Below are 14,629 nucleotides of genomic sequence, written 5' to 3' on the forward strand. Positions count from 1 at the left end.
TATACAGGGTCGGATTAAGGGTAAGGATAAACAGTATTGACATAAGTGACGTAGCAACAACAGAGCAAAGCCGCGAGGGCTCAGGCACATGTTATTCTCGACTTGATGTAAACAGACTCTAGATGCCCTTTTTCTAGAGATGCATTCTACACACAAATTGGGGGCGATAAAAAGGAAAGAGTACCAGCTACGCGAGGAGCCAAAGAGATGAGAAGTAGCTCAACTGCTTAAACTAGATCATTTTTTCCAACTAAAAACTCAAGATCATGAAGATGAAGGCCAAGATGACGTTGTGCAGTCAACTTCAACAACGAAACCACTAGTGGCACTGGACCCGGAGTGGGCCGAGTTGGAGCTCCAAGTCCAAAAAGTTGAAGATAAAAACCAACTGGTGCATACTGAGCTGAAAGAGGCACAACTTACGAGTGACACTGGGCTGTGGGGAGATAATATCTCAGAAGACATGCAAAGCCATTGGATTGCAAAAGGTAGTGAGGACTGCTGAAACTGTGATACAGACTTCCAAAACTCCGGTGTGATTCATGCCAAGGAAAGATGTCGCCGATATTGCTCCAAGTCCTTCTTCACACGTGCACCCGCTGACAGGGGAACGTGTGGAGTGAACGTGGCTGTTATTCACCTTCAAAAGGTCACAACACGAACAAGTAGCCACTTTACTCATGGGTTTAATGACTGGAAGCATGGAGACAAGAGGATTTCATCTCACAAAAACAGCCACCAGAGAAGCCATGGTAGTAATGTGCACTAGACAAGCAGGCACCAGTTGTGTGGATAGTCATATTGTTTTCCAGTTTGAAAATGAACGGCAGTACTGGTGCAAGGTGCTAGAGCGAGCTGTCTGTGTGATAACGTTTCTCTGTGAACGAGGTTTTTCATTGCCAGGCAGAGACAAAATCGTTGGGTCTCCAAATAATGGTAATTATCTGGGTGTGTTGGAGGTTCTCGCAAAGTATCATACGGTTCGCCAGAAAAGCCAAGGAGCATACTGCATACTTGTCTTCCACCATTTGTGAAGAACTGATTAGTCTGATGGGTGCAAAATACTTGAGACAATTATCCAGGAAGTGAAATCAGCAAAGTTCTATTCAATATCTGTTGATTCAGCGCCACGTCACACTCAGATCAGCTGACATTTGTCGTTTGCTATGTTCTACCAACTGGTCCTCAGGAAAGGTTCCTAAAGTTCTTGCCGATAATCGACAAGAAATAGCAGAAATAATGCTGGCCTTTCTGGATGAGAACGGGATCGACATACAAAATTGTCGCTGACAATCTTATGATAATGTGTCAAATATGAGTGGGAATTACATTGGTGTCCAAACTACCATCAAAGAACAATGCCCATATTTGACATTTATACCATGTGCAGCACACCCACTCAACCTTGTGGGGAAAAACAGTACCGTATGCAGTCCAGTGATAGTCAGATTGATTGACATTGTATAAAATTGTACACTTTACTCTCTGCATTAACGTATCGCTAGCGACTGCTTGATGAAAAACTAACGCCTTTAGGGCTGTCTGTTGTCAAACAGCTTTCCGCTACTCGATGGTCAGCAAGGTATGAAGCAGTGTCAGCCCTGCTCAAAGGTTACACTCCCATATACAAAGTGTTGGAATCCCTGGCAACTGACATGGAACAGAAAGGTGAATGCCGAAATGAAGCTCAGATGATCCTTGATAAACTAAGCGAACTGGATTCAGCTATTCTCGTTGTTATTTGGAACACAGTCTTGAAGTGCTTTCACTTGACCAATCTCTCTCCAAGAGACTGGCTTGAATCTGAACATCATGGTGTCCTGACTCGAGTCCCTTGTCGATTTTGTCAAGACCCAGCGGACAGAGTTTGAGGATTTCGAAGACCTAGGGATTAAACTGTACAATTCAGCTCAGAGGCACGTCCGGGTACACAACCATCGCTCTGACGATGGAGATGCTGAAAACACTGTGCTGTTACCCAAGGAGAAATTCAAAACTGAAGTGTTCCTTGTCATCATTGATCAACTAATCAGTACCTTGAAACACTGCCTTGAAGCATACAAGGAAATCAATTTTAAGTTTGGATTCCTGTCCAAGCTAGCCGCTCTCTCAACTCATGAGATCAAGTAAGCTGCAGCAAATCTAGCCCACTCCTATCCCAAAGATCTGGAACCTATGATTGAAAGTTTTCTAGCTTGGTGGCATCCTCAACAGGGCTTCAAACCTCAATTTGTGTTAAACAAACTAAGTCAGCAGAGCTGAGAATGTACCAATTCCTCCACAAACACGCCCTCACCCAAACAAACATTGAAATAGCTCTTCGGATATATCTGTTGATGATGGTATCAAATTGCAGTGGTGAGCGGTCCTTCTAAAACACATCAAGGATGAGGTGAGGAACCGAATGGGACAAGATCGACTGAATAGTCTTTCAATCATGAGCATCGAGAGCGAGGCACTGAGAGGACGTGACTTCTCGAAAATCATAGACAAGTTTAGCTGATAAAAATCTAGGAAAAGACCAATGTAATGTTATACTTGTAATTGCTTCTGTGGAGAAAATAGAATGCAAATGACATATGATGGTCTTCCAAAAAAATTGCGCTGTCTTGTTCTAAATTGTTGTCATTGTCGATTTAGTTTCCAAGTATAAGGATTTTTTTTAAATAAAGCGTTGTTGTTTACTGTTTACACAGGATTTCATCAAGGTATCAGTTTGATTGTTTGGAAACATAAAATATTAAATGAGTGTCGTCATGGTATCAATGAGAACATAACCTGAGATGTAGACCTGACCTTACCCTGATGCATACTCAGTATAGTGCCCTGTGACTTAGCTCACTAATATAGTTTACTGCAGGATGTGAATGGGAGTAGGGGGCCCACGGCCAGGGTACTGCCCGAGGCCAGAGACACCCTTAATCCAACTATGTGCACGTGCCTTGTAGATGGTGCATAAGATTTATATGATTCGAGGAGTTAGGAGGGGAGCTACAGATCTGTCTCTGTTCTTAATATAGCTGGTCCACGTGAGCTTCTCGTCAATGGTGACCCACAAGATACTGAAGCCAACCTTTTCATCCCATTTGGCGTTCTTTTTTTGTTGCATAAAATCTTCAAAGTTGCAGATTTTACTACATTCCCTTCTCTGCTCCTCAGATCTGATCCTCTAGTTCCACATCTCTCCTCTCCTTCGACTCCCAGTAAATGGGTTCTCCACTCATCATCATCATCCTAGTCAGTCCCTCGAAATCGAGGAAGACTTGCTTCCACTCTAAAAGTGAGTTCTCAGATGACTGTATATTTCAATACAGGAATTACAGTCTCTGTCATAGGTGGGGCAGACAGTGGTTGAAGGAAAGGGTGGGTGGGGAGTCTGGTTTGCGCTTGGCTTCTGCATGCTCTCGACGACGAGCCTTTAGGTGCTCCACTAATCAGCAATTGATCCGCATATGGTGCTATTCCAATGGCTGATACTGCACCTGCTATTGTTACCTGTTTTCATCATTTCACAATGCAGTTACTTGCAAATATATTTCAATTTTTAAATAAACAAAGATCATATTTGAATGGACTATTCACCTTTGGTTTGTATACCACAAACTTAAAAATAAACAGATACAATCTCTGGTCACTGTGCAGTTGGACTTCTCCAAGCTTTCATTTTCCTCTTTTGCATTATTTGCAGAGAAAAGGAGTGGTCACTGTGATATATTCCTGACGACCTCACAACACACACAGGACTACAAGATGACTCCATTCCTTTTATTCTTGTTGTAATACAGCAGAGGCTGCATTACAACAGTAGTCCACTAGGTGGAGCAGTAGTCCACTAGGTGGAACTATATTACACTTCTCCCTCCTTAATGAAGTAATTATAACAATCTTACATAACTTGCATGGTTATACATAACAAAACATATGGACTTATTTTGCCATATTTATAAATCACACTTAACCACTGGTTTTCTGATTCGAAGGGGATACCTTCGCTCTCGAACAGAACCTCCAAAACATGGTGTTGAACATACTCATTTCTAGGCTGATCCTGAGGAAAGTTTTCTTCCAATGGATGCCATTGATCTACATTTGAACGCTCTACAACGTCAGACTGTTTGTCTGCCTGACTTGGACTTAAATTCTGACATTTGATGTAGGATATACTACTGCTATTGTACTTGTAATAAGACTATCCGATGAGTCAGAAATAATCGAATCATTTCAACTTTCAACTCCTTCCACATTTGTAGGTAAAATATGATCAATGTGAACAAACCTAACCTGTCCATGATCAAACATCTTGACTAAATATGTGCGAGGACCACATATCTTCACCACTCTTCCTGGTAACAACTTTAACCATTTATGGTGATGGTTCTTCTCTCTCTGTCTGATTTAATTGCACACTTCTCTCTCTTACTCTACCTCTAACATGATTCTCTTTAGATACGTCATAGTGAACTAACATGGTGCTCTCTACCAATTGGCTTTTAAACTCCTTGAATGCTGCGTTGCATTCTTCTGACCACTTCCAATGGACCTGTTTTTTCAACAGCTCATTCAGTGGATGTAACACTGTAGTCAAATTTGGTAGGAACTTCCCATAATAGTTCAAAAGACCCCAAAATGATCGAAGTTCAGTGACATTCTTGGGAGTGGGTGCATTTCTAATTGCATCCAGCTTCCCCTTGGTTGGACGTAAACCATCTTTGTCTACTCTGTACCCAAAATATTCCACTGAGTTTTGAAATAACTCACACTTGCGAGCAGACACTCGTTCTCTGTGCTTCTCTAGCCGTTTGAGCACTTCATTCAATATGTTATTATAAATTTGCCTGTTTGGTGCTGAAATAAGTAAGTCATCCAAATAACATGTCTTGCAAAATCTGGTTAATCATCGACTGAATCATGGCGGGGGCGGAAGACACTCCAAATGGTAGCCAATTAAATTGATATCGGCCTAGATGAGTATTTGTAGTCAAGCATGATTTGAAGTCCTCATCTAGTTCAAGTTCTAAGTAGGCTTTTGTGAGAGCCAACTTTGAGAAGATCTGACCATAGGAAATAGGAGCAGTAGTCGGCCAGTCACTCAAGCCTGCTCTGCCATTCAAAAAGATCATAGCTGATCTGATCTTGGGCTCAGCTCCACTTCCCTGCCTGCTCCCCATAACCCTGCACTCCCTTATCTTTCAAAAAATCTGTCTAGCTCCACCTTAAATATATTCAATGACCCAGCCTCCACTGCTCTCTAGGGCAGAGAATTCCACAGATTTACGACCCTGAGAGAAGAAATTCCTCCTCATTTCAGTTGTAAATGGGCAACCCCTTATTCTTAAACTATGCCCCCTAGTTCTAGATTGCCCCATGAGTTGAAACATCTTCTCTGCATCTACCTTGTCGAGCCCCCTCAGTATCAGTATCTTATATGTTTCAATAAGATCCTCTCTTATTCTTCTAAACTCCAATGAGTATAGGCCCAACCTACTCAACCTTTCTTAAGTCAACCCCCTCGTCTCAGGAATCAACCGAGTGAACCTTCTCTGAACTGCTTCCAATGCAAGTATATTCCTCTTTAAATAGGGATAAACTCTAGATTTGGCATCTGGAACCTGGTTTACGGTTACTTTATAAATCACCACACAATCTTACCATCGGACTTAGGTACAACAACAATGGGTGCAGCCCAATTACATAGATCTATCTTAGAAATAATGTTCTCAGTCTCTAGTCTTTTGAGTTCTTGCTCAACCCTCTTCTTGAGTGCCTATGGTATGGAAGTGGCTTGCAGTAAACTGGTTTAGCATCCTTCGGTACCCTGACACTCGCCCTGAAGCCTTGGATTGGACTGCCCGTTTCACTGAATATCTTCGGATACTTCTTGATGACATTATCCTTCGCTGCAAATCTCGTTTCAACGCGGAAAAACTCACTCCAATCCAGCTTCAGCGATCCCAACCAATTTCTTCCTCGCAAGGCAGGCTTGTCTCTTGCCACTACTAAGAGGCAAACTCTGAAACTGATCCTTACATTTCACCGGTACAGTGATACGTCCTATCACAGGGATTTGCTTTCCTGAGTAGCCTCGCAGCTCTATCTTCGATTTCTCCAGTGGAAAATCATTCAACTTGTCGAGATATAGCGATTCCGGTACTACGCTCACAGATGCACCAGTGTCTATTTCCATGGGTATCTTGGTTCCTGCAACATCTACTTGGATGATACTTTTCAAAATGCTGTTAGATACCTTTGTGCTCCTGATGACGTGCATCTCTTCCATGCTATGTAGTCTCTGGGGATTTCTACTTATAGCCTTGAAAGTTGGTTTACTCTTCAGTCGGCATGCCTTCGCAAGATGCCCAGTTTTCCTGTAGAAGGAACACTCTGTCTTCATATGTGGACAGTTTTGAGCAATGTGTTGTCCCCAGGCACCGATAGCACGACTTCAATGCGGTGTTGTTACCGTGGCCAGTTGCTGAGACCTTGGGGCCCAACTGCCTTTTATTTTTAACTTGCAGGCGATTCACCTCAGTTGTCTGACGACTGGAAATGGTACGAAATTCTCAGGAATATTGGTCGGCTATGTCCATCGATATAGCTGTCTGACAAGCTAAATCAAAAGTTACATTAGGAGTTGTCAACAACTTTGTGATCGCTTCATTTTTCATCCCACAAACAAAGCGGTTACATAATGCTCGGTCCTGAAAGTTTCCGAAATGACAGTGAAGAGATAGCTTTTTTAATGCTACAAGGTACTTACTGATACTATCGTCGGTTAACTGGTATATTCCAAAACTATAACTTTCTGCAATTTCCAGGGGCTCAGGACTATTCTAACTTGTTTAAAATCTCCGTAAGTGATGTGTCCTTTGGCTTGACCAGAACAAGCACATTTTTCAGCGTTTCATACACCGAGGCCTGCTTCAGTCAGGAAAAGAGCCCGTTTTCTTTCCAACACCAACCAGTTACGGTTTTCATCCTCGGGGACTTCGATGATACTATTCGCGGTGAAAAACTTTTCTAGCCACTCCACATATGCTCCAAAAGTCTCACAGTTGCGATGGAATTAACCCAACCGCCGTATTTTCCCATAGGCGCGGCCATCTGGACTCTGGCAGTTCAGTCAAGCGTGCTTGCAATTTACCTTGGATTTTTGCAAAGAAAGGATTTCTCTCGTCTCTGTTGTTTGGCTGGACTCATCCACCAACAAAAATTTCAGCTAGGGAATCCAGAAATCCTATCCTTTGTCGCCAATGTGATATATTCCTTACGACCTCACAATACACACTGGACTGCAAGATGACTCCATTCCTTTTATTCTTGTTGTAATACAGTAGAGGCTGCTAGGTGGAACTATATTACAATCTCCTTTAGCTCATCTTTGTATATAATATTATCCCTTTCCAGAAGAGGAGGAGTCTGTGGCTCTCGTATTGGACCGTTCAACCATCAAAGAACTCACTTCAGGAGTGGAAGCAAGTTTTCCTCGATTCCGAGGGACTGCTGATGATGATAATACTATATACACACACACACACAATGCTTTCTTTGCTATGCCACATAAACTGCCGACACTTCCATCACAATGTTCTGGCTGAAATGGTAGGCATGTCTAGTGATCAGTTCTTGTAGGACACTTCTCTCAGTCCTTCTTACTTAAAAAATAAATTACAAATTGTAACCCAGCTGCTACTCTTATTTAGTTTGATAGAGATCATGTGGGCAATGACAAAAAAAAAATGGAAACACTAAAGAGCCTCTTCTGGAATTTTCTTGCCCTCTATAAATCATACTAGTAACAACGTAAATCACTGATGAAAAGAAGTCATTGGGCTGTGTTACAAGACACAAAAGAAGATTACATCAAACAATGTAAAATAATAGGCCTCTTGTGCAATGACCAGGGTAAAAAAATCAAGGAACTCACAAAATACCCAACATCTACAGCTGTTTTCAATTGCTTTTGCCCTTTTCACAGGCATTTTCAGACAGCTAGAAAGAGGTGCAGTAAAATGTTAGGCCCTAAAAGGTTAACGGTTAATCTACAGTTTAATCATCTCCACATAAAACAGTATTAATCCCCAAAGTTACCAATCCAGATGCATTCATTAATCCTTAAAAAAAAAATCAGAAGTGTGTTCTTTGAAAAGATTGCAGTTCGACTACAATCCTTATCAGTCCCAGATATCATAAACCTGCACTGCACCACTGGAATTTAATCTACAGCTGAACTTTTACAGCAGTGAATTCAATCATTTAGCCAACTCTAAACGAGTTTCCGCATTGGACAAACAGAGTGAAGCTCACCTTGCTTTTATTAAAGGCTGGGACACCCATTTCTTCAGTAGTCGTCTTCCAAAGGAATTCTGGGCATGATTAAGGACCCAAAGTAGACTGGCTTTTGTCGTGCCAGTGGTCTGCCAAGAAAGACAAAAGACAATCAAATATAAAGCTTGTAATTTTTTTTTTAAAAACAGTACATGTTTAAGACAATTCGGTTGACTGGTGTTTCTGCCTTGGGTTTGTCCACATAGTTCGCATGCCAGGCATGAGACTCCCAAAGCAAGTGCTCTATGCGGAGCTCCTTCATGGAAAACGAGCCAAAGGTGGGCAGCGGAAGCGTTACAAGGACACCCTCAAAGCCTCCATGATAAAGTGCGACATCACCACTGACACCTGCGAGTCCCTGGCCAAAGACCGCTCCAAGTAGAGAAAGTGCATTCGGGAGAGCGTTGAGCACTTCGAGTCTCAACGCCAAGAGCGTGCAGAAATCAAGAGCAGGCAGCGGAAAGAGCGTGCAGCAAACCTGTCCCATCCTCCCTTACCCTCAACAACTATCTGTCCCACCTGTGACAGAGTCTGTGGCTTTCGTATTGGATTGTTCAGCCACCAAAGAACTCACTTCAGGAGTGGAAGCAAGTCTTCCTCAATTCCGAGGGACTGCCCATGATGATGATTATAAACAAGCATCATTTTACTAACACCACTGGACTGAATTTCCAGTGTATAATTGAGAAGTTATCAAAATATAAACTGATCAATTTGCAGAAAGGTGAAGCAGGATTTACATCATAAAGTGAATCTTTCTGAAGTCCATAGTACGAGTTCAAGCCTGAATATCAAAAAAGAAGCATTTCATATATACGGTAATGGTTCAAAAGCAGGGATTCCTGATTGGACAGACTTGCTGAACCAGTGAGTAGCTGAGCTAAGCAGACAAGGAATGTCCCAGGTTTGATCCTCCGTCTGCACTGAGTTAGCTGATCTCATCCATATAGCAGTTGGGATGCTGCAATTGGTTCCAAAGCCCCTAACGTTAGTTGGTAGAAATCATCGTCCAGGATATCTTATTGCTAACTGCTGACCCATGCTGGATGCACAAGTTTGTAGATGTCGGGGGAGGACAAAAAACAGGCTTTTCTGCGAACGTTGACTAACCTGACAACATAAAATGTCAGGGTTTATACAACAATAGTAGGCACTTAGGTAAGGCACTAGATAGAGACCAATGCCCATGCAAGAAGTTAATGATTGAAAGAAATGAGAGGAGAAAATCGGACAAAGGGATGGTGTGAGAAAAAAAAGACATGCATCTTTCAGAGTTTAGAACATAAGAAACATGTGCAGGAGTAGGCCATTGGGCCCTTCAAGTCAGCTCTGCCATTCAATGAGATCATGGCTGATCTTCTACATCAACTCCACTTTCCTGTACTGTCCCCATAATCCCTTGATTCCCTTAGTATCCAAAAATCAATTAATCTATGTCTTGAATATAATCAACGACTAGCCTCCACAGCCCTCTAGAATAGAGAATTCCAAAGATTCACAACTCTTAGTGAAGACATTTCTCATCTCAGTCCTAAATAGTCGACCCCTTATTCTGAGACTGTGACCCCCCTAGACACACCAGCCAAGGGAAACATCCTCCCAGCATATAATGCATCAAGCACGTTAAGATATTTATGTTTCAATGCGATCACCTCTCATTCATCTAAACTCTATGAATATAGGCAAAGTATACTAAATATGTCCTCATAGGACAATCCCATCATCCCAGGAATCGGTCTAGTGAACTTACATTGCACTCCCTTCTAAGGCAAGTATATCCTTCCTTAGTTAAGGAGAAAGAGAGAAAGAAAGACTTGCATATATATATATATAGGCACCTTTCACAACCCCAGAAGTCTCAAAGTGCTTTATAAGCAATGAAGTACTTTTTGAAGTGCAGCCACTGTTGTAATGTAGGAATCGCGGCAGCCAATATGCGCACAGCAAGCTCCCACAAACAACAATGCGATAATGACCAGATACTCTGTTTTAATGATGTTGATTGAGGGATAAATATTGGCCAGAACATCGGAGATAACTCCCTTGCTCTTCAAAATAGTGCCATGGGATCTTTTACGTCCATCTGAGAGAGCAGACAGGACCTCGCTGTGATTTGCGTAAAAGGACACCCAGGTCCCTCTGAATAGCAACCTTTCCTCGTCTCTCAATTTTTCTATTTTTCCTATAAAAGTGAATAACTTCACATTTTATGTTCTTGCTCTTTCACTTAACCTGTCTATATCACTTTGCAGCCTCTTTGCATCCTCCTCATAGCTTACTTTCCCACCTAGTTTTGTCTTATCAGCAAACTTGGATGCATTACACTCGGTCCCCTCATCTAAGTCATTGATATAGACTGTAAATAGCTGAGCCCAAGCACTGATCCTTGCGGTACCCCACTAGTTACAGCCTGCCAACCCGAAAATGACCCATTCATTCCAACTCTCTGTTTTCTGTCCATTAACCAATCCTCAATCCATGCTAGTATATCGTCCCCAATCCCATGAGCTCTAATTCTGTGTAATAACCTCTTGTATGGCACCTCATCGAATGCTTTTTGAAAATCCAAAATACACTACAAATATCTACCCTGTTAGTTGCAACCTCAAAAAACTCTGACAGATTTGTCAAACACTATTTCCCTTTCATAAAACCATGCTGACTCTTCCCAATCATATTATAATTTTCTAAGTGCCCTGTTACCACCACCCTAATAGATTCTAGCATTTTCCCTACTACTGGTCTATAGTTCCGTGTTTTCTGTCTCCCTCCTTTCTTGAATAGCAGGTTATGTTTGCTACCTTTCAAACCGCTGGGACTATTCTAAAATCTAGGGTTTGTGATTCACTAATCTAAAATTTATAAAGCGTATATGCACAGACAAAATTTCTTCCAATTTTCATCAACAAATTCAACATATGTATTACCACATTGAGAATATAGACAGTCTTAAATATCAGTGCTCCTGTATACCAGTTTAGCCTTCTCTGTTCATTAAAATAAGAAAACACACAGCACCACCAACCTGCAATGGTTCACTTATTAGCAGTGGTACTTCATTTATAAAACTCAGCATTTAAAACGTTAGATTCCTATTGCTTTCTTTTTTTTTTAAGTTACCAATATACAGCACACAAAAAGGGAGTATTTTTTTGGAAATGTAAGCACCCTCATATCTTTTTGTTGATAAACACGAGTAGGTATAAAATCGCACTGTACTGATGTCTTTTGGGGGAGTAGAGAGAAGAGTCTGCAAAACAAATCCTAGAAACAGTCATCAATGTATTCAAGTTATTCTGGAGTTTCTCTCCCCCTTTCCCACTCAAAGTTCTGAGCTATCCATATAGTTATGCCCATTGTGAACAGTCTTTCCAATCAATTACCAAAGCACAACTGGTTATATTCCAACTTCGAAAGGTCACAGACTAAACAAACGGAGGAACCCACTATGATTGGGATAGGGAGGGCAGCAATTGAACACAGATGCACTTTACAATCCAGTCCAGAACTACAACTTTAAAAAGGAAGTGTTCAAAAGATCAATGCAATTAATATGAAACATAGAAACATAGAGACATAGAAAATAAGTGCAGGATTAGGCCATTCGACCCTTCGAGCCTGCACCACCATTCAATAAAATCATGGCTGATCATTCCCTCAGTACCCCTTTCCTGCTTTCTCTCCATACCCCTTGATCCCTTCAGCCGTAAGGGCCATATCTAACTCCCTCTTGAATATATCCAATGAACTGGCCTCAACAACTCTTTGTGGCAGGGAATTCCACAGGTTAACAACTCTGAGTGAAGAAGTTTCTCCTCATCTCAGTCCTTATCCTAAGACTGTGTTCCCTGGTTCTGGACTTCCCCAACATCGGGAACATTCTTCCCGCATCTAACCTGTCCCATCCCGTCAGAATCTTATATGTTTCTATGAAATCCCCTCTCATCCTTCTAAACTCCAGTGAATAAAGGCCCAGTTGATCCAGTCTCTCCTCATAAGTCAGTCCTGCCATCCCTGGAATTAGTCTGGTGAACCTTCGCTGCACTCCCTCAATAGCAAGAACGTCCTTCCTCAGATTAGGAGACCAAAACTGAACTCAATATTCAAGGTGTGGCCTCACCAAGGCCCTGTACAACTGCAGTAAGACCTCCCTGCTCCTATACTCAAAATCCCCTAGCTATGAAGGCCAACATACCATTTGCCTTCTTCACCGCCTGCTGTACCTGCATGCCAATTTACAATGACTGATGTACCATGACACCCAGGTCTCACTGCACCTCCCCTTTTCCTAATCTGCTGCCATTCAGATAATATTCTGCCTTCGTGAATTTGCCCCCTGAACAAATATCATTAATTTAAAAAGCCAATTATTAATTGGCCTGTGTTTTTAATTATAAAACAACACATTTTTGGAATTTTACAATTTGAGTTAGAGTGATAAATACTCATTAAGATTCTAAAGCTATTATGTCAACAAAACTCAATGCTCTTTCCTCAAGCACCGTCTATAAGAACATGTCCATATTAGCAAGTCCTCACATTAATGCATCTTGTAATGTACTACAAGTCCATGGAAACACTCCTCGCCGACTGTTGCTGCTTTAACTGTACTTGGCTGACTGCGATGTCTACATTAAGGTGAACATTTTAATCCAACACGAGAAGGGGGCGGGCCAGGGGAGGAAGAATCAAACCACTGGAATATCCATTCACTGGCTCATCGGCAAATTATCCAGCAAGAGCAGCCCACTCACTGCTGCCATTAGAAAAATGCTAACATTAGATGCATTTCATTTGACTTTACTCATACCTGGTTTTGTAAAATCTCCAAGTTCTTCAATGTCGTTCCATTGATTGACATGCATGTTGACTCCTCAGAGAACTTGCTCAGGTTACTGGAGGGAGTCAAAACAACAGTGCTTGCATAATTACTGGACACATCCAGAAAAACCCAAATACATCCATCATTTCTCAGTTATCTGGTCAAACCTTTCTAGTATAACCACCACTGCCTTTGCTTTCTTTGATCTTACATTAACAGAAAAAAAAAATCACAATCTAAAATGTAAACAAAATGTTGGAAATATGCAACAGGTTTTAGCAGCATCTGAAATTGAAAGATAGGTTAGGATTTTCAGGGAGGGACTCTTATCAGAGCTGATGGAAGTCCCGTCCAAAATGTTAGCTTAGCTCTTCTCTTCAGATACTGCCCACCTGCTGTACATTGCCAGAATTTTGTGCTTTGATTCCCTTTTACTTGTTTAGTCGACCAACTATCCGAGTCTGGCACACACAGAAACCAGCACTAGTTTTAAGAGCCTCTAAGCCGAACTGTCGAGAAATCTACACAAGTCGAGTTTCTTGTTTGCCTGGTATGGAGTGCATGCTCTCTGGGTGAGAGATCAGCAGCAAGAGATCATGGCGGAGGAATGGTGAGAGATCATGGCGGAGGCGCGGCGAATGTTTGTGGCAGAGGGGCGGCGAGAGATCGTGGCGGAGGGGCGACAAATGAGGGTGCGGGGCCCAGAAGAGCCAAGGGCCCAGTGGCAGCACGGGCCAGCCCACACTGCGATGTGTGTGCACTAGATCCGTGCAGCAGAGCAAGTCTCTAGTCATCCTGGTTAACCCTTGCCACTGGATAAAGGCCCACTGTCAAGCCTGTGTGGTGGCTCATGTGCAACGGTCACCACACGTTAAAAAAAAATCCGCGCACAGGCATCTTCCACCCCTGGAGTTCAGGACTGGAATATCGGGTCTTTATGAACTCATCCCTTTTGGTGTGGAAGCAAGTCATCCTCGTTCGAGGGACCGCCAATGATGCATGCATGCTCTCCCCATCGGGATCACTCCACTTAGGAGAGCTTACAGGCAGGTAGGCAGAGTAAAAGGTTAGAAGGACTCCCAGTGTGCACAGGGGTTCCGCTGGAGTTCGACAGCTAAAACCACACAGATCCCCAGGGCGTGATGTTGTCAAGCTTCCCGCTACTAGCCCAGCTAGAATCAGCCTACCCATTAAAGGACTAGCTTGCAGAGTCACGTTTTATCTTTCATACATAATTGGCTTTTATTATTGCATGTCCTGCAGAATTACAGCCCCCACTAGAGATTGCACTCCAGGTTAGCTGAAGTGTTCAAACTCAGCTGGCAATAATGATGAGCTGTGTCGGTGAGCGTATGCCCCATAAGATCAGATTAGCACTTTTTTTCTTTTTTAGGTGACAATTCAGGACAGTTGTTAATTGTCAGATAAATTTACAGTTCAAACCATTGTGCACAATTTCAACAATCAAACTCTCTGCTAAAA

At 42.2% G+C, this 14,629-nt stretch overlaps 1 protein-coding gene across 1 annotated transcript in view; it reads right to left on the minus strand.

The window, feature by feature from the left end:
* Positions 1-14,629, minus strand: part of msh3 (mutS homolog 3 (E. coli)) — a 348,510-nt gene that overhangs the window by 237,960 nt on the left and 95,921 nt on the right. The window contains exons 11-12 of the mRNA XM_070885637.1: positions 13,136-13,220; positions 8,305-8,414 (exon numbers count right to left, since the gene is read on the minus strand). Coding sequence (XP_070741738.1) covers positions 8,305-8,414; positions 13,136-13,220 — 195 coding nt within the window. The remainder of the gene's footprint in view (positions 1-8,304; positions 8,415-13,135; positions 13,221-14,629) is intronic.

The sequence above is a fragment of the Pristiophorus japonicus genome, chromosome 1 (genome assembly GCF_044704955.1).
Source record: "Pristiophorus japonicus isolate sPriJap1 chromosome 1, sPriJap1.hap1, whole genome shotgun sequence".
NCBI classification, from domain to species: domain Eukaryota; kingdom Metazoa; phylum Chordata; class Chondrichthyes; family Pristiophoridae; genus Pristiophorus; species Pristiophorus japonicus.